Genomic DNA, 22,509 nt, shown 5'->3' with positions numbered 1-22,509 from the left:
CGATTCTGGAAAGACTGTCAGCAATTGAGATTGGTCGTTCGGGGGGGGGGTCATCTGGAATGTTGCAAAAATCATAGGGTCGTATATACACAAGTTCAAGAAGCAAATCCGAGTATAAGGACCACGAGAAATTTACCTAAATCCGATTCTGAGATGGCATCTGCACAGTCCCACAGTCCCAATCAGCGCAGCCAGTAAAGCCAGTAAATAGGGAATTCACTGGCCCACGGGATGTTCCAACACCTGGTGGACCTCAGGTAGTTCCTTCGAATAAGCAGGTTTTTCAAAGTATAGTAGGAAAGCCGGATGGTAATGCTGTGCTACTTGAGGAAGTATGTCCGAACCTTCCAACTATCCGTCTCCCTCCAGAATCTACCCCGTATGTAGTTCTTTTGGGTAATGTCCCTCCTCTCCGCCCTGGTATGTTTGAAGACTATAATAACTTGAAGAACAAGGTACGTCATTGGTAATCAAATAACACCGCTGCAGGACACAGATTAGATCGCAGCATTATTATGGTACGGCGAGGGAAATGGGCTTGCAGCTCCACCAAGGTGGCTGGCGGGGATTGTGTCATAGTTAATTTTAATAGGGCAGCTGTGGCAGAAAGAATCCTATCCGGTGCTGTTCAAGCAGGCCAGCAAACTCATGGTTCCTTAATACAGGCTTTACCCCTGGGCTTCTTTTACAGAGGGGAAAAAAATGACCCTGATACATTTTTATAACCCACCCAATGGTAAAAAGGAGGGTGGCATCACTCAATTGAGTCACTACATAAGGAAGTTGTGTGACCTAAGCTTATATTCTTTGATGGTCCTGGGAGACTTTAATATTCACCCATGTGGCGATCCTAAGACAAGGAACATGGGCGATATGGGATACCATAGAATGGAGGGGTTTCATTATGAACATTCCTTACAGGGGGACAAATTAAACAACTTAGCTAATGAATTTGACCTGCGGTCATTGATGTCCCTCTCTGCTCCAAATAGCAAAACCCTGATTCCCTTCTTTAAAGGGAGAGGCACGGGGTCTTTTATAGACCACATTCTAGTCTCTTCTTCTTCTCAGTCCCTCTTTCAGGGGTTTTCTATCAAAGATGTAGGTTATAGTGACCACAATCCTCTCTGTGTGCATTTTTGTGGTTCACTACTTTCTTGTAAGCTTAGGCTAGTAGAAAAGGGTAAAATGAGACCTATAGATGGAGGGCGCCGTCTAAAATGGTCCCAGATTGATCAGGATACTTTCTACAGGGAGGTAAGAGACACATGCGCAGCTGAACTTGCCCTCTGTGCTCACCCGGAGAGTCTGCCTGGGAATGTTATTAGTGCCTTTAGCGCAATTTCATGTAAATTGGGAGAACTTATGAGGGGTCAAGCCTGTAGGGTCCTTAATTCTAACCCGAGATGGTTTGATTCCTCCTGTTCGCAAGCAGCACGTAAGTTAAGGGAGGCTTTGAAAAACATGCCGAGGAACCCTACACACATTCAGGCCTGCCGGAAAGGATATAAACTGGCCCTAGCTAAACGTAAAGCGTAATCAAGGAGGAAACATGGAGGGAGTTGGTGGAGGCAAGCACGCTGAGGAATGGCTCAAGGTTCTGGGGTATTGTAAACAGACCACTGTCCTTTGAAGATCAAAGTCATACTCTTGGCTCTCACCTAACGGAAGAGGAATGGGTGGTTCATTTCCAACTTATGTTTAAGGACCAGATGGGCAACCTTGATCCACCATCTTATTCACCAACTACTGATCCCATGGTTTTTGAGAGGGAAGAGATAGAGTCAGGAATTGCTGGATTGTCGAGCAATAAGGCTCCGGGTCCAGACAGACTTCCGCCAGACATTTTTCGATCGGACCCCTTATTCTGGGCCCCGATCCTGAATGGTAACATAATTTCCGATACCCAATATGGATTCAGGGCAGGGAAGTCTACGGTGGCCCAATGTCTAAATTTGTACCTGATCCTTGGTAAGTACACAGTGGCCCGTCCAGGTACAATCTAGATGGCCTTCATGGACTTATCGTCCGCATTTGACAGTGTCAACCGGGTCAAGCTGTGGCAGTCCATGAGGGCCATGGGGTTTGAGGCTAAAAAGACTAAAAGACTCTTGAAGGCATGTAAAGCCAGCTGTTTTACCATATGCAACCCCTTGAATACCAAATGAAAGGACACCACACAGGATATATATATATAAAATATATATGTATTTATTTACTAATACACTCCTCTGAACTCTTTATGAGGTCAGAGGCAAAAGCACATAACAAGTTACTCTTAGAAATACTTTAAATAGCACAATTTACAGTTAGGCCCTAGGGGAGCGTAAAACCATATACTAAGTAAGTGGTATAAGAACCACGACTTGGGAAAGGAGAAGGAAGGCCTAGGGCATTGCTGGGGCTACACTATCTGACCCTTAGGTTAGGAGTAGGAGGCCCGCAGGCGGCGCGTGGAGTGTCAGTACACTCACGCGAGAGTCAATCGAAAGTCAATGGGAACTTTAAAAGGTAAGTAACGAAGATTTAGGACACTTCCGGTCTAACTAGGAGGATACAACTAACAAAACTAGACACTAGGATAGTCAATCCCTACAGGAGCACCGAAGTACTCGCGTTACCTCACCCACGGGCTGCGGGTGCATAGGTGTCAAAGTGTGTCAGGTTTTCTCGTTGATTCCTATGGAGCCTTGGAAGAAGATGCTGCAGGCGACCAGGAGGGAGATGTCCGGGTGGATCCAAGGGGGGATCGGAGTTGAAGAAGACCTGAAAGCAGAGGGGACAGAGTCTAGGTCACTAGCCAGTGACCGGGTGGAACCAGAAAGGAACCAGACGTCGTCGAGGAGCAATCAGGTGCTGTCATGAAGCTTGTCTTTGCAGCCACGCGGACCATGAGGCGTCGAGGGCGACCAGGTGCTGGAGAGGAGCTGTCCCACGAAGGTTCTCGCAGATGGAGGGGTCGACTTCAAGATCGGAGCCAACAAGCCTAAGCAAAGGCAACCCACGCAGGATACACAAAAGGCTTCTGGTGCAGAACAGGAGGGTCTGAGGTACTTCACCTCTTCAGGGAAGCAAGGGCCAGTCTGGAGCAACCAGATCAGCGATGGATTTTCAAAAGGATCGTCGTCACAGGGCTGCTAGCCAACTGCCCAGCAACCGGGACAACGCGTCGAGCAGAACACAAGCAGAAGGGCCCCACGCAGATCTCGTGGAGTGTGGAGGGCTGGTCTTCGGTGCAGGTGGAGCTCAGTGTCGGGGTGTCTCAGTCCCCAGGGCACAGCTTCGAGGATGCCTCAGAAGCTGCGCTGTTAGCAAGTTGAAGACTTTCCAAGTTGCCTGGTTCCACGGGTTCCGACGCCTTCCACGGGGCTCAGCTGTGCTGGAGTCGTGCAGTGGGGTCAGAGAGGTCCGGGAGTCGAGGTCTTGTCAGGCTCTGTGCTCGGGTTCCGGCGGGAATGTGGACAAAGCAAGCCGTTGAGTTGCTGGATGGTGCCTGGTTAACCAGGGTGGTCACTCCTTGGCCACAAGAGAGATTCTTCAGTCTTCAGCTCAGGTGAATGTCGAAGGGTCCAGAGTTTCGTCTCAAGTCGATTCCAGGATTAATCTAAAGTTTCCTGGGTCAGCTCCTACCTTTATACAACTAAAGGGGGCTGGTTTACTTTCTAGGTCCCTCCTATGGGTGGGACCTTCCTTTGTCCAGTTTCGCGCCAGAGCTGGGGCAGGAGTGCCCCAGCACCGGTTTGAACTGGACTATGTATGGAGCACCTAGTGTGCCCCAGGCAGTGTCTCATTCTATTCAGCCCTCCCTGTCCCAATACACAAAGTCCTGTCTGGGGTGGTGCTCACACCTCTCCAGGCAGGAAACCTATTGTCCAAACCTCAGTGACTGGAAGGACTCCCAGCAGCAGGAGGTCAGACTTGTCTCTGTGGCAGCATCGTCCATTTTGTGATGCTGGGGCTCCGGTTAACTTTAACCGGGATAGTCAGCAACAACATGTCTTCTCCCTCTAGAAGGGTGGAATGCTACCCCCGTCGCCAGAATTGGAGAGGGGGTAGTATTTCAAAGCGTATGCACCTTACACAACATGTTTAGATAAAGCCAAACCAAAGTTAGCATACAACCGCGAGGATTATAATGCACTTATGAGTATATGGTATGGCGATATCATAGAACAGCTATAAGGACATAGTTCCGCAAGCTGCAGACAGGCTCAGCTCATGCTAGAGCACCATCTCACACATAACCAAGCACTCAGCCTCCAGAATTGTTAAGGCCTGCCATAGGAGTGACTTATAGGTTACTGTGTGTCTATATGTAAGGGTAGATATAGGAATACTATACCTAAGCAAGGGGCGATTACACAACCTTGCCCCAGCTGAGTGATCAGCCAGTTGTGTCAGTTTGAGTGGCCAGCCAGGGGTGGCATAATACATGCTGCAGCCCCTGGTAGGCCTTGGTTACACCTATGCCCTGAGTACCTAGGGTACACTTCTACAGGGGCTTCAGGGCAGGGAAGTCTACTGTGGCCCAATGTCTAAATTTGTACCTGATCCTTGATAAGTACACAGTGGCCCGTCCAGGTACAATCTACATGGCCTTCATGGACTTATCATCCGCGTGGCAGTCTATGAAGGCCATGGGGTTTGAGGCCCCTATTGTGGACTTTCTGATGAACCTGCATAGAGAAACTAAGGCAAACATTAGATATTCACAGGATCTCGGGGTCTCCAGGGAATTTGATATTGAGAGAGGGGTGAGGCAGGGCTGCATCCTGGCACCCTTCTTGTTCAATATATCTATATAAATGACCTGGAGAAAGCCCTGGTAATGACAGGGGCTGACTTAACGCACGTAGGTCGTCGGGTTCTCCCTGTCCTCCTATATGCAGATGACGCTGTCCTGATAGCAAGAACTGCCAGAGGGTTGCAATGTTTATTGGATGCCTTTCTGAATTTTATGGGGTCCAGTGATCTTAAGATCCACAATGCTAAATCATATATTAACCATGTGGAGCCACGACAAAAGAAAAAGTTCTGTTTCTCAGTAGGCCCGAGAAGATTCCCACAACGCCTGTTTTCTCAGATTTGGGGGTAGTATTGGATGAGCGTCTGAAATGGGGGCCTCTCATCCAAAGAAAAAAGGGGGAGTTTACCAGAACGGTTGCCGCAATTTTCAGCTTTGCTGCTAAGATGGGCAAGCGCCCAATTGCAGCGATGCTGAAAATCTATCAAGCAAAGGGTGTATCATCTGTAAGTTATGGCAGTGAAGTGTGGGGGTACACCGTGGCAGACTCACTGCAAGTGGTGGAAATAATTTTTTAAAACGCCTGCTGGGAAGGCCTACTGGCTTATCAAATTTGATAGCTCACGAAAAATTAGGGATCCCCTTTTTATGCAATATTTTTGCTTTGTGCCCCTTAGTTTTCTGGCTCAAGTGTTGGCTCAATACAGAATTAAAATGAACCCAGCAAATTATGACAGACTGTATGTCCCTGGATCATATGTCCAGAATCCCCTGGCTGTGGTACATTAAAGGTTGCTTTTCAGAGCTGGGTCGTCCTGACCTCTTTTTAAAACCTTCAGCCATCACAAAAAAAGATGTTGACTTTGTTAAAGAGGCTTTCCTCTCTAGAAGGAAGTTGGAAAGGGATGATCAGGAACTGTGTAAACCTAGCGTTCGCAAATATATGACCCTAACAACTGAGCCACTAACAGAGCCTTATCTTTTGGGGACCTTGTCCACCTATGAGCGTTTTCTGTTGACTAGGTTCCGACTTCACTATTTTCATTTTTTAATTGCGGTGCCGAAGGGGTCCAGAAGAGGTCAGGTGTTAGCAACCTGTGGCTGCGACAACCTGTCTCCACAGGATCTGCTTCACTTCATGTTCTTCTGTAAACATTATGATGTGCCACGGAGACACTTTTTACTCCCCCTTTTGAAGAGGCTTAACTTTGGTCAGGTGCGCCCAGCCCTTCTGTACCTACAGTTGTTGAAAACGGAATGTATTATTTTTATCCTAGGGTACCTGAAATCATTGATGAGAACCAGGGCCTGCCTAGAATAATAGACAACTGTGGGGGAAGTGATATCTTTGGTTTTAAGTATTTTATTATGTGCCTATTTTGTGAAACTTCGACATACAAATTTTTAGCAATCGCACTGGTAGTATTTTTTTATGTCTTGAAGATATGAATTTTATGCCTTTTAATGTTTGTATTTAAGGATTGTGTATTTTTTTATTGTGACTTTTATGGTTTACCTGATGTACAACTGAAATAAAGTTTACTATGACTATGACTCCGAAACAAAGAAGCTGTCGAGGGACGTCAGCACCGCAGAGAACCACTTCTCGAGTGGCTCAGAAGTCCTTAGCTTTCACCCTCAACTGCGAGACCGACAACCGCAAGGCTCCAGGACGCACAGAGCTCAGCTGACCTTTTTGCTCTGCCCGCGAGCACCCCAGTCCAGGTACTTATGAATCGATTGTGCTGACTTGTCACCCGGACCCTTGTGACTCAAGCCTCCATTGGGAGATCCCAGACTTCTTCTCAAGTCCCCATCGGCAGCCAGTTTCCAGTTGGCCACCTTTCTTTAGCATACACAACTACCAACCCAACCTGCACCTCTGCAATCAGAAGCCCCAGGGCAGGTAACGAGTAACTGCTGGTGGTACTTTGGGCCTTGCCCCCCCCCCACCCCAATATGACCCTATGTCTTGACGGAGACCCAGAGAAACAGAATGTAAATAACTATGTTATACATGCCTTTTCTCCCTCAGGAAAACATTGCGCGTAAAGATGCAGTTAACTGAACATTTTACTTACCTGCTAAAAATCCATATTTTAACAAGCATTTGCAATGCATTAGGTCTAACATTTGCAAGAGTTTATGCTATTGGCATCGTAAATGACAATGCATTTTATTGATCTGTTTTGATAATTAACACATCAATAAAAGGCATTTTCATTTACAATGCCAATAGCTCAAACTCTTGTAAATGAGAGACCCATTTCATTTCAAAGAAGCAGCGCCATTGTCCCGGGCTGCTTGGAAAGTGAAAGTGCGTATGGCGCGCTGAATGCTGCAGGAAAGCATGTCCTGCCTGCAGTAGGAGAAACTCATTTAAGGAAATAGTGCTAACATACTAAATAAAACATACTCTGTAACAACAGAAGTAAAAGGGCCAGTCATCCTGGGAGGTTACAAATGAAGAAAAGGTGATACTAAGGAGGGACTGACAAGCCTATTAACGAATCAGAAGCCAGCATTTACGAAGAACAATGACACAAGCCAATCAAAAATATGGGCAGAGGAGGAGCCAAGCTGGCGACCAAGATGGCCGCTTAGGCTCCCGGCTCCGCAGACCTCCTCATCCTGTTACAAGATCCTGCCAGTTATCCTGTGCCTATGCAACTCTCCCAGGTAGATGAAACGAAATAACGCTACACCGAGTGACCCCGAAAGTTCCACCTGCTTCGAGAACGGAGAAACGTCGCCTTGAAGTTTACGCCCTACATCAGCATTGAAACCGGGGCCTCGAGTAGGAGTGCAGCCGGCTTCTAGTTGAACAACATCGGCCATAAGAGTTCGGGAGGAGCCGGTCCACCGGAATGGAAGCATATTTTGTCCGATCTTCACATCAAATATCCGTATGGATTAGCGCCGAAATGGGGCAACTCAATGACACTGCGGATGCGAGCTGAATAATTGGTTGTCGAAGCCCGGAATATAAACGGCTTGGTGCCGTCTAAACTGCGACCCGATGCTTCCGGACATATCCTGAAGACAGCTCCGCAATATCCTTGCATGCAGAGGGGTTGGAACGTGTGTCTTTGCCTCTAATTCTACTTGTCTTTCCCGAGGGCCCAGTGGTGGGCCGTGAACGAAACGTGCGAAATGGCGCTCAATATCGACCTTCGTGCGAATCGAACCCGATCCTCCGAGAGGTCTGGGAAAATTCGAACGGATGACTTGGGACGACATATCATGTCTAAGGGACCTCCGAGACCGGACCAGAATTTCCCTATCGAGGGGGACCAGCTAGTGCTGACCAGGGCTGAACCTACGCTTGGGGCTATAATGGCGGCGATCGAGGGTCTTCATCTCTCTCTGAAATGGAAAGCCCAAGCCTTGGAGCACAAATTGGAGGCCGTGGCTTTTGGACTGGGACATAGTGACATAGCTTTTGTTCAATTCAATGCCACTGTGGAAGTAACGACATCCACACTACCCGGACTAATGGCGGCCAACACTCCCATAAAACTAGCGATGCGAGACCCTGGATTGCAAATTAGCTAAGGCCCATGTATTGGAGGTCCCGGTTATGTCAGTGCTCACAATATTGTTATCGACTGAAGGCAAATCGCACCAGGCAATGTATCGGATGACTCATGTGATGACTCAGGAGTGGCTCGACAGGGTGGCTCTTTCTCCCTTTCCAAACTCAGTGCACCTGGACTTTAAACAACATCCGTGGTTCTTATCGACACTGATGGCACCCAGTGAAAATGAGACTGAGAAAGCCCAGCTGTTTCCGGCTCACTACTGTTTTTTTTAATTTTTCAAGATGGCGGCTGTCCGGTTTAAGAACATTCGTGTGACTGATCGAACGGGTCAAGGCTGAGAACGACCTATCATTTCAAGACTTTTATTTAAATGGTGGTAGGGCGGGATTCACTTTCTAATGTTGGTACCGGGAGGCAGTGTAGGCGAGTAATGTATCCCCCGATTTTCGCTTGATAGTGAAACGATAATATATCCGGAATAGGGGAGGCTTAGAACTGGTGGGTAGGGAGAGGCCGGGAGCCTGTACGAAGGCCCTCCTCCACATACTTCTTTTAGTATTTGTAGATGAGATGGGGCGACAGGCACACTGCTAGTTGGGGATTGGCGTAAACTACATGCAGGGGTGCAGGGTGGGGGTTGGGGTGTTGCGCACGTTGCGTTTTTCCTATTCTTTTCTTTCTTTATTTATTGGATATCCTGATTCTGTTCTTAGTATTAAGGTGCAGATGCGAGTTCTAGTATTTGGTTTTGTCCGTTTTTGCATACAAATGTCCGTATTTTATCCTGTTTATTATCTTAGTATCGAGGAGCGCAATGATCTTTGATATCCTGATTTTGTGGGTGGAGGGGCCTGTGGGCGGCCCGCATTGATATTGGCTAACTTCGCTAGTTTTATAATCCTGATTCGTCAAACGTGTGTTAGAATCTCAGTGTCCTGCTTCAACGACTGCGGATATTGAGACCTTTCAATTGTTTGATTCCTTGTATGTGTTGGACTGCACTGCACTTGATACGCTCTTATTGTTTTTCGTTTTTTATAACAATAAAAACATATTAAAAAAATAAAAATATGGGCAGAGAGTGGGTGGGGCTTTAACTTCATACTCAAATACAGCAGGCCTCGCAGCGCATGCGCTGTCTCGACCTAAAAAATACTTACTTGAAAACCAAGTTCTTGGTATCAAAATGTACATAAAAATACAACTTCTTTTTCTAAATTAGTCTTGGAATTATTCGTGAGTGTGTGTCTCATTTATTGCCTCTGTATGAATCAACAAATGCTTAGGACTACCCTCCTATAAGCCTAACTGCCACTTCAAACTACCATAAAGAGAGCGTTTGGGTGATCATTTGTGCCTCTGTAAACACCAGCTGGGGTTTGCCTGGACGATTTACACAGTGTACCTCGTTTCGGTCCCCTATATAAAGGGTGAACCCCAAACCCTGGGTTTCTATTTCCTAGTCTATTGCCCTGAAACACTCCATGAACCCTCAACAGTCATCTACACACCACTAATTGTAGCTGGCTGAGAGTAGGTGGCATTTCTGGGACAGCAGACTCAATGTGAAAAAGTCAGTTATAGTCTAACTCACTGTATCAAGTGGGGCCAATGCAATTTATTTTAGTATGCCCATTTAATGAAAATGAGGACACACCGAGTTATATGAAAAATGAACACGAGTTTGAATGCATGTAAAAGTATGTCCACCTACAAATTATTAACTCAATGCAGCTCTCCAGGCCATTTGAGGTTTTGACACTCAGCAGGTCATGATGGTAAAATAATTATTTTTTAACAGTTTCCTAGATACTAATGGCAACTTAAAGAGTGAGGCCCTTCAGAGGATTGCTAACTTCTGCACAGTAAAGAGGGTTCAGCAGGGATAACATCTTAACATATGCTAGGTTCCCAAATTTACCATAGGAGCAGCTTTGAGGCTTCTGGCTTAAGCCAACGAAAAGAGTTTCTCAGTTATAGAAAAATATTCTGGCAATACTTTTCAAATGATGGGTAAAAATTAGGTCACAATAAAATGAGGGAAAGTTAGTCAAGATACAGCAGCAAAATCCTGTGTCACTCAAGTGTTTTTTCAGTCTATATTATTCAATGCTGGGGAGCTGGATTTATTAACTTTGTGGGTGTAATGTTGAGATGTTATCTCTTAAGTATTACGTTTTGCAGAAGTCATTAGCCTACTGTTTTTATGACAAATGACATTTCACAAAAAGCACCTTCTACACTGAAACCCATACTGGTTCCTCCAACCCCAATATTTGCCTGGAAATGCACCAGCATGCCTCTGATGCTCTTTTTGCTTTTCTGCAAGACTTAATTAATGTTGATTGTTGGTAAACACATATAACCGGTTCTGGGGATCTACCATTTATAAAGTATTTATTCTCCACACCACAGAACAATCTGGTGTTCAGGTCAAATAGAATGTGTCAGATAGGTCTCTGAAAAAAATATATATGTATAGCACTTGTGTTTTAGAAGATACATTCAGGTAAGACAACCAACACCAACTTCCCCCATTCATATCGTACTTACTCTGACTACCCCATCTGAATGCCCTGTTACAATGACGTTCTGGGTATCCCATTCGTTCATCTCTGACATGCAGCAGCACAAGATTTGTTGGCTCCTTCCGGTGAAGGTATTCACGCTCACAACTGGGCTCCCATTGATGCTCCACACATGGATGTAAGTGCCAGCGCACGACACAATATCCCCCTAAGGCATTAAAGAAAACCAGAATAAATCCAACACATTAAAGCCTTTTAGAAGTAGTGACAGTATCCCTTTTTAAGGACAAGTTTGGGAACAATATCATGCATCTCAAAGTTCAATAGATCTTAGAATTTTTTTCTAATCTCAGATCAACCACACCACATATCAATTTAAAAAAAAAAATGGAATAGAAGAATTAAGGCAACAGACAAGTTGAAAAATGCCATCATAGCAACAATTGAATGTTCTTACCGTTAATTCATTGATACAAAGGGCTGACACTGGAGCTCGGTGACCTCGGAGTTGTGTTACAAACGCTAACTTATTTAAATCCCAAATGATGCAAGTGCGGTCCCGTGACCCGCTGACCACGATGTGATAGGCGAGTGATGTTGTTACACATGTCACTGTGTCAGTGTGGCCTAGCAGTGCCTGTGGTAAGAAAACACAAAATACATGTAGTGACACTTTGACAAAAACATATCCTCATTGTGACAGGACACTTATGGTTTCATCCTGCTGGAAAATTGAGCAACATTTTAATTCTAAGAGAATTATTTACATAGTAATTAAAACACTCCCTAAAAGTCAAAACTCTACCCACAAACCTGTCATAACACATTTTTTGGACCCAAGCCTGTTGACTGTCAAGTGCAGTAAAGTAAGAGGTTTAAGGTGTATGAGACAGTGATGAAAGTACTTTTAAATCAGTTAGCCCCCTCACAATGTGCGGGTTGATGTCTGTAGCATGAGGCAAAGTGTTATACTATCTCAAGCAACAATTCTTTCTCATGTGGAAAATGACAGCAATGAAACCTGTTGCCTGGGGCTACAGACTCATGGTACATTTGGGCTTCTGAAGTAGCCACTTTGCACAGTTATTGTAAACAGATATTCTTCTCATATACAATATCATTTCTGCATCATTTCTAGATTGCCTTTTCAGTAAAAACAAACAATGTAGTTCCTTTGGCTAATAATATGATATACTGCAAATACTCTTGAGGAGCAATTTGAAGGAAAGTACTTTTCAGAGGGCGCTAAAACTAGAGGATTAATAAAGACAATTCTCCAAAGACATGTAGAGGATAGATCAAGCCTGTTTTGCAACTATTTTAATGAATTGCTGATCGATTACATCTGTATAAATATACATAAAGTAAAAAATGTAAATAAGGGACAAACTGCTGCCACTTCAAATAAGGTAGCCATTCAGTTGGATGACTGCTTGGTAAATCTAATATGTCAGACTATCACACCTTTTTTCCAGCGAGTATGTAAAGCTCTTGTGGATAGGTTTTTTAATGAACTGACTGCTGGTTAATATATACTGAGAACTTCTTACCATACAGACTCCAGCCTTAAAATTGACCAAGCATATATGCTGTCAGAAAGATACTTATTTAGTATTTCTTTATTTAAAATTCGTTTACCAGTTGCTGGATTGCAGATTAAATAGGATATAACATCAGATGTTGTAAATATTCATGCTTTTGATTGGCTTCTGTATTAATTTAACACATTTACTGCAGTGAATTTTGCACATCTCTGTGCAGGGGTTATTTTGCATTAAGGTGCATGTATTGGTTTAAACCACACATCGCTATCTAAGTGCAGGGGAGAAGGAAGTATTTCTTTTTTTAATAAAACGATTTTTATTGATTTATATTTTCATTTTTTAACACATTTTCTGATGATTGTGTTGCATTTCTAAAACTGACACACAAATCTTAAAAAGCGGATACAAAATGTAGTTCTGAATACACAAGCTTATATTATATAATTGATTGGGCTGACTGAATTCCCTAGGAAAACGCCCACATATTTGGTACAGCCATACTCCAATTTAGTCGGCTATTCAATTATGAAATATTAGCGCAGACCCCTGAATTATGGCATAATAACAGTTTACAGTTCATTTTTCATCTGATGAAATATCAAACTCAGGACTATGTGGACAGTATAAAACTGTAAATTTTGTAATTCTGTAGTACTTAATCAGTCTATTGGTGTAAGTTAGGCAGCCTCCCTTCCCTCAAGTTGCTGGCTAGGACTATTCATTTAAAATTACAAAATGATAATCCGCTGGAGTCTCCTTGGTAGAATAATTTACCCTTCCAGTGTGTGGTCCACATCTATGTTTCCCAGAGATCTCAGGAGTGTGTGGGGATGGGGCAGTGCAAACATATATTGGTTATTTATAGATTTAGTGTGCCCACTGGCTCTAAAGTAAGTGCAGAGGATGCACTTTTGCTTGCCAGTTGCCACCTGCTGGGGCGAGGACCACATAGCCCATAATCCCACTGGTATTGGAGGCAGGAAGAGAAGATACTTAAGCGCCTGCAGTGCAGGACGCTATTTTGCCTGCCAGTTGCCACTTGTCTGCTGGGGCCAAGACCACAAGGCCCATAATCCCGCTGGTCATGGAGACGGTAAGAGGAGATACTTAAGCATGCCAGGAGACCGCAGCGCGGGTTTCACTTTTGCCTACCAGTTGCCACATGCTTGCCACTTGCCTGCTGGAGCCAGGACCAAAAGGCCCATAATCCTGATGTTCTTGGAGGCGGGGATAGGTGATACTTAAGCACAACTGGAGCCCGCACTACACGAAGCGCCCGGTGCATGCGTGGGCCAACAGCGGGCCCATATGCCCCCTTCAAGACTGACCGGAATGGGTCTTTTCTCTTAGGATCTCGAGGATATGGCTAAGTGCAAGTCCGCTTCTATCCATGGTGATGTCAAACGCCCCTGTAATGGCTCAAGCATTATGACATTCTTTACTTCAGCTGTTGGGGCTAGTACAGAGGAAATCAGTGCAGTAAAAGTGGCGCTTGGGGTTGGTGTGCAGGCCAAAGGTCCAGCTGTAATGTGGACAATATGGTGGTTTCTAAAAAGTTCACAACTGTACTCCACTGGCTGATAATACGCATGCTTTAATGACTCTGGCTGTTGTGTATCAGCCGGGCTGCCATGGTCCCACTGCTCACCGATCCACTGTAAAGATAAAGAGAAAGACTGGAGGTTCTTCAAGTAAGGAGCACATAGTACCCTCAATAGGTGGTGTAGGGGCACCATCAGTCTCAAATGAGTGTCTGGATGTATTGTTAGATAAATTGACTGTAAAACTGGAACCTCTGGTAGCAAACACTTTTGCGTTGTGTAATCAAAGACTCACAAGAATCGAAAACGCCATCACAATGGTAACCGAGTATTTTAGGTGCTTCGCCAATGGTAATGTTCTTGGGATCATGACCGTGCAGAAACCTACAGATAAACCTGATTTTGCTTTGCCTGGCACCCAGTTGTCGGCTAACACAGCTATTCCAGTCTCCAAGAACTTAACGCACTCTGGCGTTCATCAGGGGGTCACTAATGGAAAATCTGACCTAACTACTACTCACACGTAGAGCAGTTCTGCTTCTAGCAAGTCACCAAGCCATATACCTATGGGTCCAAGGCGGGTCACTAGTTAATTTTTAACAGCAATTTTGCTGCTGGTCCTGTTAGTAGGGGACCAGTCAGAGATGTAAAATCATTACCTGCACCTTATTGTTTTAATTTACCAACTGCAGCCACACCATATGTTCTTGTTCGTGCTAAGGTCCCTCCGTTGAAAGAAAATTCCATCAAACATTTTTCCCAGCTTCGAAATAAGGTAGTCTGTTGAACTGATGGGCGCTTGGAGAGTAACACTCAGTTGTTCAACCATATTAATATGGTCAGGGGAGTACCATGGCTAGCCAGTCATCCTAAAAATATAGAAGAGGACTGCAATGTGGTGAACTTTAACAATGTGATCATAGTTGGTCACTTGTTATCCGATCTGTCACTCATGCGGGAGGGGCCTCCCCCTAGGTTAGTTTTACAAACCCAAAATATTTAGTGACCCTGGAAAGCGCTCTGTGGATGCAATACGTGTGGCTAGTAGTAACTCTAATAGGCCAGCCTATGAAGTATCCACTTTTAACAGATTCACAACTTTAAATGCCTTGGCCAGTAACGACTGACTGCCCTCTAATCATAAACCATATCTAGGTCCTCTCAGGGTGTTACGCTAAACAAAGTCACTGCTAACACATTAGATTTATTGTTTTGGAATATAGCCGGCTTGATGGATAAAATAGCCACAAGAGTTTCTGTCTTTTCTTGAAGAAATTCAATATAATTTGTTTTCAAGAAACTTGGAATGTTGACAATAACGTATTTTTGAATGGCGATAGTTTTTTCTCCATCCCTGCCACTTTTTATAAATCCAGGAAGGCCAATGGTGCCCTTCTTATTTTGACGGCTTTGAATTTAGATTGCTCAACTGAGATGATTAATACTGGCTCAAAGAACCTGGCTGCTGTCTTCGATTTCCCACTTAATGTAAATTGCTAATACTTATTCTTTAAAATACTAATTGTCAGCAGTGCCATCTAGATCATGTACTTTCACTTAGAGCCCTTTAGTAGATATTTCTTTTTACAAATAGTGTTTGCAATCTAGTTATGTTAATAGGCGATTTTAATCTGCACCTTTGCACCTGGTGTTGCTTCTTACTGTAGCACACGAGACCATTTTATCTAATGCTTCTCATATTAGCCACACGCTGCAGGGTGAATAGATTAACTATAATTTTTATGATTTTAATTTTTCCCTCAAACAATTAATGTTTGTTTGGTTGAGGTTGTGTCAACTGCGAACATCCCCACTTTTACGGGCAGAGGCCACTCCAGTGTGATTGATTTTACCTTTTTCTCACCTACCTTGCTGTATTTACTTAATAACTTAGATGTACTATGGGAGCGCCGGAGTGATTATAGCCCATTATATGCATCTTTTCCCTTGGCCCCAAAGAAGAAATATTTCCATTTGCTCTGTAAGCAAAGTAGTGAAAATTCAAGTCCAAGGTCGTCAACCTAAATGGGCCATAGTCTTGCTCGACGTTTTCCATCTTGAATTATTTATGGATTGTTATCAGATCTCTGTTTGGACGTTATGACCCCTGTTGAATTAATTGTTACTCTTTTAAGTCTATCTGTGATAAAGTTAAGTCACTGTTGACTAGTACAGACAAACCCCCTCGAGCCAAGCATTTTAGATGCTTCGATAACTTGTGCTCCAGGGCTTTGATCTTATTAGGCCTTAAAAGAGAAGCAGACGGACGGACTGATCGTGCTGTATATAAAAACATTTTAGAAGCCCGCAAAACTTTCTTTGCAACTTGAGGCATGAGACCAATTCATCCGTGCTGTTAGCACTAGGGATTGTTCTATTTTCTGGTAAATCAAGAACAGACCATTATTTTACCAGCGTGCATGGCCCTCCTTGTCTTCAAACCTCCAGCCCGATTTATGGGTAAGACATTTCGAAACAATTTATAATGCACACAAATTTGTCCTCACCTCTGTGACTTTCCCCCGTCAGTAGGCACTTTATTGATTTATTTTCAGTGGGAAGAGGTTAGCAATGCCATTATCGAGCTGCTTAAGAACAAAGCTCCAGGTCCAGATTGAGTACCCCTGGCTTTATTAAAATCTAATGTATCACTTTGGGCCCAGCTGATCACAATTTATATTAATGCTGTAACTAGGCAGGCTTTACCAATGTCTTGGCCCAAATCTGTGATTGTGCCATATTAAAGAAGGGGAGGAACACTGACCCTGGTTGTTATCGCCCTACTTCCCTGATATGTGCTGTGGTTAAGATTATAGGGAGCATAGTACTGAACCGGTTGATGACATGGGTGAAAAATGGAACATTTTGTCAGACATACAGTATAGTTTTAGACCTGGTCTGAAGACTGGTGATCAATGTCTTACCCGTTATCCTAGTGTCAACAAATACACAGTTGCTAAACAAGGATCCATACATATGGCTTTTATGGACCGGAGTTCAGCATGTGATAAGGTGAACAGGGACAAACTAAGGTATATCGTTGCACATGGGTATTGAGCCTAACAAAGTCCATTTGCTGCACGATATGTGCTTAAATGTATCAGCCCGGGTCAGGTATAGGTAAAGTGGGGAATGCACAGAGCACTTTAATTTAAAATGTGGTGTGTGCCATGTTTGCATTTTGCCGCCTTTCCTTTTCACATATTATATTAATCATCTTGAACTGGCCTTGGTCGGATGATGATGAACTATTACCAGGGCGGCGTTAGGTCTACAGTGTATGCTTGTTCTTTTGTGAGTTTTATGGACAGTCTAGACCTGAGAACTCATTTGAACAAATCTCATTTTATGGTGGTTGGTCCCAGGTCAAATAAAACTAGAGCCTTTTTTTTTTAAAGGCTATCCCATCAGCCATGTAACGACATTTCACTATTTAGTCATCATATTGTTTGATTCGGCCACCTCCTGGATCCCCTTGTTAACCTCAAGACAAATCTTTGCTAGGAGCCCAGCATCTGCGCCGACAGCGTGGCACCATCCGCTGCTGTGCTAATCACTTGGTTGGCAACAAACGGCCCTTCCTTGATGACCTCCTCAAAATCCCTTTGATCTTCTTTTGGCAATTTCTCCTTGAAGCGGTCCAAGGAGTCCCATATGGCTCTGTTGTATCGACCTAATAAGGCTGCTGCACTAGAGACTTTGAGCGAAGATGCTGCAGACCCGCACACCTTCCGTCCCCAAGAGTCCTGGGACCTACTTTCTTTATCTGGCTGGACTGAGTGACGAAGACGCAGCTACTGCATGAGTTTTCCTTGCTACTGCAGTTATAACAGAGTCCGCGGGCGGATCTGATTTTAAGAAGCCAGGGTCTGTTGCTGCAGGTTTGTATTTCTTTTGAATCCTCCTTGGTGCAGCTTTAATCGCAGCTGGTGTGAGGAAAATGTCCATCACTGGCTCCAGAAGACCGGGAACCAGAGGAAGCAACGGACGAGATGCTGCTCTCTAATGTAGAGTTGATTCTGTCACTAGAACCACAGAGCCTACTCCAGAACTCACTGATGTAGGCCTCGACGCCGGGCGTGTGACCTGCTGTGACTGAGCCCTTCTCGATGGCGATCTGGACCTCCTTCTCGACGTCGATTTCCGGCCTGGTACTGGAACCGGTCTCGACGTCGACTCCCTGTTCCTCAACGTCGAGTGCCTTGCAGACAACGCTGGAGTATCCCTTTGTCTCAACGTCGAACGTCGGTGAGCGGATGATGGAGGAGGTGTTCTGCTCCTCGACACCAAATGTCGTCGTGCTGATGAAGACGAAGGGCCTCTGCTCCTCGACGCCGATCGTCGCCGTGTTGATGGCGGAGGGCTCTTCTTCCTCCACACCGATCGTCGCCGAGATGACGGTGGAGGGCTTCCGATCCTCGACGTTGATCATCGCCGGGTTGACGACGGCGGAGGACTCCTGCCCCTGGACGTCGATTGCCGATGGACTGACGTCGACGGAGGGGTACACGCCCTCGACGGCGAACATCGAGCTGACGACTGCGAGGGACTTCTGCTCCTCGACGCCGATCGTCGCTGGGTTGACGACGGCGGAGGGCTTTTACTCCTCTACGCCGATCGTCACCGAGTTGCCGATGGTGGAGGGCTTCTGCTCCTCGACGCTGAGTGTTGCCGGGGTGACGACGGCAGCGGATCACGATTCTTCGACGTCGACGGTGAACGGAGAGACGTATCTGAATGATAGCGTTTTCTCGACGGTGAGGTTGCCGTTGATGGTCTTTTCTTAGACAAATGTCCCACCAGTGGTAGTTTTTTCAGCGCCGAGCCCGACGCTGAAGCAGAAGAGTGAGGGACTTTGGTTCTGGATGCAGATCTCGCCCTCTTAGATCCCTTCCTCACCGGTGACCTGCACCTGGAAGATGCCTTTTCTGCCAGCACATAAAGATGGATCCTTTCTCTGTCTTTTACAGTCCTTTTGGATAGGGACTGGCAATGAGGGCAAGTCTTGGGGTATTGGTCCTTAGGCAAACAAAGAATGCAGACCTCATGAGAGTCTGACCTGGCCTTCTTTTTTCCACAAGAAGGGCAGGGGTCAAAAAGAGATGGCGTTTTGAGTGGAACAAATTCCCAAAACTGTCAAAAAAGACAGAACCTTACTTCAAAAGATGACAGACGTCGAAGTAAGTCAACATTTTCCTAAAATCAGAAAGAAGTGGAGCTGTGTAACCAGGATCCTTCCTGAAGGTGCCGTAAAGAACAACTGACCTAACTGTCACCCCTGAGGCATGATGGGAAGCTGGGGGTCAGGACTGCCTTAAAGGCACGGTGGCAGTTTATTTCTATGTTGCTATGAGTTCACTTTTCACCATTTTTAGGCTATGTTTTCTGCAATGCAGCCTGGGACTTGTCAATGCTTTCAGTCCCATCTGAGAATTTGTTCTAAGTGCTAAGCATTAAAACAGTTCTTAAACATGTTCTGCTGTTGTTTTTCTGTTTCTAATGTATTCTTTATGATATAATGGGAAATTCGTACAGCATTATTCAGCTCTAGTGTGTGTAGGGCTGCATTTGCTTTATATATATATGCGTCTGCCACAGCGTTTCACAGACTACAGGAGTGCGTGTACATTAAGCCAAATAAATCCTTCATTTGAGCCCGGAGCATGTGTCCCGCTGATTTCTTGTTGAGGTCAGCTTTGGTGGTGTATGTGTAGCCGGCTTTTCGCTGATACCGGCAAGGGGCACGCCCTCTCAGTCTGGAGCTCCGCGAGATCAGCAAACAAATGGTGGAGTACGAGGAGTACATCGCGGCGCCCCCCCAAGCAGAGGTATTAACCATTTGGTGTGTATCTGCGCGAGGGGAGAGAGGAGGCGGCATCAAGCTGCCTGATAAGGGCTCTCATGAAGGTTTTGGCCGGACCATTAATACCCAGGACCCCTGAGGTGGAATGCAGGAAGCGCCAAGAAATTGGGGGCATTAATTTGAGTCTGTGTCCCATACACCTGTATGCGGGACCTCGTGAACTGCAACATCCACAATGCAGTGCTCCTGGGCGGTGCAGCGCAATTAAGACACTCACCTGTGGGAGGAGGAGCCGAGAGACTGCTGTAAAGGGAGTGGTCTCTGGAGCCCACGAATTTTCACTTGCCTGTGGGACTGGCACTGATGACGGCCATTCCGGCCAGAAACGCGTCTGCCACAGCGTTTCACAGACTACAGGAGTGCGTGTACATTAAGCCAAATAAATCCTTCATTTGAGCCCGGAGCATGTGTCCCGCTGATTTCTTGTTGAGGTCAGCTTTGGTGGTGTATATATATATATATATATATATATATATATATATATATATGGAGATACATATATGTAGGTCCGCACATGGGCGGGAATATTCTAGTGCTTATGACTATTGATGAGGATCCCCTGGAAGAGAACTACAAGGCTAAATGTGTGCCTATGGCTGTGCATGGCATCGAGATTTGGGGCTATACCAACTCATTTTTGTTACAATCAGCAGAAAACATGTGCTTGAGAAGACTTTTATCCCTTCCCCAGAGTTTGATCTCATGTAGAATACATGAGGAACTGGGTTAGGGGTATCTGACATGTTTTGCAATTGCGGCCTTTGCTCTTACGGCTCACTGTCTACCTGAGACTTAATTCAGGGCTTAATCGCCAAATCATAAAAGACTATGTCCCTTGATGGTGCACATACAATTCTGTGGTTGAATTATGCTGATTCATGCTTCAACAAGCTGGGGCAGGCTGAGATTTTTCAACACCCGCGACTATTGTTAAAGGTGATCTTCTTTGGACTAAAAAGGACTTTATGGCATGGAATTTAGACGAGAAAGCACCACGTGCAGTAAATAAGTTGTCTGTAAGAGCTTATGTTTTGTTAAAATCCTCCCTGTTTATAGAACTATATTTATTGCTTGATATGCCTAATCATCATTGGTTTATTGACTCATTCCAGGTTGAACGTGATTTATTTTTTATTGGCCATTCCTAAGGGGAGAAAGATTGCTATTAACCCTGGACTATGTAAATGTGATCTTGTCTCCACTGAGAACACTGCACTTTGTCATACTCAGCCATTTTTTAAATAAAACTTTCCGGAAGTCTTTTATTTTTCCCCTCTTGGTCATTATGAATTTTAACCAAGTGAGATCTGCTTTGCTGTATCTACAGTTACTATATGATGTACATAATTTGTTTTCATGTGGCTTGTTTTTCATCTGGCGCCACTGGATTGAGGAGTTACTGGGAAGTAACTGATGTATTGTTTTCATTGATGTCTTTTATGGTTTTACTTTGTTTGAAATCAAATAAAGAATGAATTGACTGAGTGCAGTGAATATGGGGAATTTCGAAAGCAACTGAAAGCAAAATGTCCATTCAGGGTACCAATGTTTTGGTCCTAGGTACCCTAGTTGGCCTATACCGAACCCCACCACAACCATATATTTTCAACATTTACACATCCCAAGGTTTTTATTGCTAGTTTCCAGATCTCAATCACTCCAATGGCTGGTCTGGACAGTGCACAGAAAATTATATTTGTCAGACTTTCCGCTATTTTCCTCCAAAACACAGTTATTCCTTTGAGTCCCTGCTCCACCAAAGCTTGACCAAAATGTGTTTTTCTCTAGGTTTTCGGAGTTTGGATATATAAAACATGAAGATTTTCAGTGGGTTTGAGCAGGGTTCTTTTCGGAATGTTTAGAATGGGACAAATTTCCATGGGGATAATTACAGTATTTTGGCCCAGGATTGTCCGGCACCCAGGGAAACCTAACAACCACAGGTAATTACTAAAACTATAGACTAGGGGAATCCAGGGTGATGTAGCTTGTATGAATCCCACAACATATAGTTAACCACAATGTCTTGCAAATGTCAAAGTTTAGGTAAAAACAATAATGCAATTTCATAATTTTTCAGTGACAGAAAACTACAAAACGCCAAACAAACATCCCACCATCTAATGTTTCTACACTTTCTATGTTATAAATGGTACCCCACATGTATTGGTGTATTTATTGCCTGGGTGAGGAATAAATGATTTTGATTTTTAATAAGGCTAACAAATAATTCAAACTACATTTGTCTTCATGCTGCAACCCTGAACTAAGTGTCTGTGCCCCAGAAAGGAAACAGAAGATTTTTTCTTTACCAAAGAAAAAATCAACACTGCGTCTAGTTCTTTGCTGGGCACAAACACAGCACCTTTGTTTCTCAATGATTTTCATGGATTCAGAAGCACTGTAAAGTGAAGTGGCTGTGTAGAACTGAAGCAGGAAGTGGGGATTAGAAGGAAACTAGGAACAATCCTAGTCCATCCGCATTCAATCTTAACCACTTGGTTCACTTCTGTTGGTGGGATGAAAGTGCTGGTGGTAAGAGCAGGGCTTTTCCTCAGGACCTCTATCCTACCTCCTTCCATCAGCATAAAGAAAGTGGATTAAGCTGGTGGACATGGCTAAAGAGTAGCTGGGGCAGGAATAGCTGACCATGGCCCTTCAAGTGACACTGACCACCAGCTCGAATCTTGGATGCACCTCGGAGGAGCTAATGCCCTAGAAGGAATTGGGCATCGGCAAATTCTTGC

General features: G+C 44.6%; 1 protein-coding gene across 3 annotated transcripts in view; it reads right to left on the bottom strand.

Annotated features, from left to right (window-relative positions):
- The window catches only part of WDFY3 (WD repeat and FYVE domain containing 3), a 1,930,620-nt gene that overhangs the window by 111,172 nt on the left and 1,796,939 nt on the right, over nucleotides 1-22,509 (bottom strand). For all 3 annotated transcript variants that reach the window (XM_078676292.1, XM_078676293.1, XM_078676294.1), the window contains 2 exons: nucleotides 11,272-11,451; nucleotides 10,840-11,022 (listed from right to left, as the gene is read on the bottom strand). In XM_078676292.1, coding sequence (XP_078532418.1) covers nucleotides 10,840-11,022; nucleotides 11,272-11,451 — 363 coding nt within the window. The remainder of the gene's footprint in view (nucleotides 1-10,839; nucleotides 11,023-11,271; nucleotides 11,452-22,509) is intronic.

The sequence above is a fragment of the Lissotriton helveticus genome, chromosome 2_1, assembly GCF_964261635.1.
Source record: "Lissotriton helveticus chromosome 2_1, aLisHel1.1, whole genome shotgun sequence".
Lineage (NCBI taxonomy): Eukaryota > Metazoa > Chordata > Amphibia > Caudata > Salamandridae > Lissotriton > Lissotriton helveticus.
This window is presented reverse-complemented; position numbering and strand designations above follow the sequence as displayed.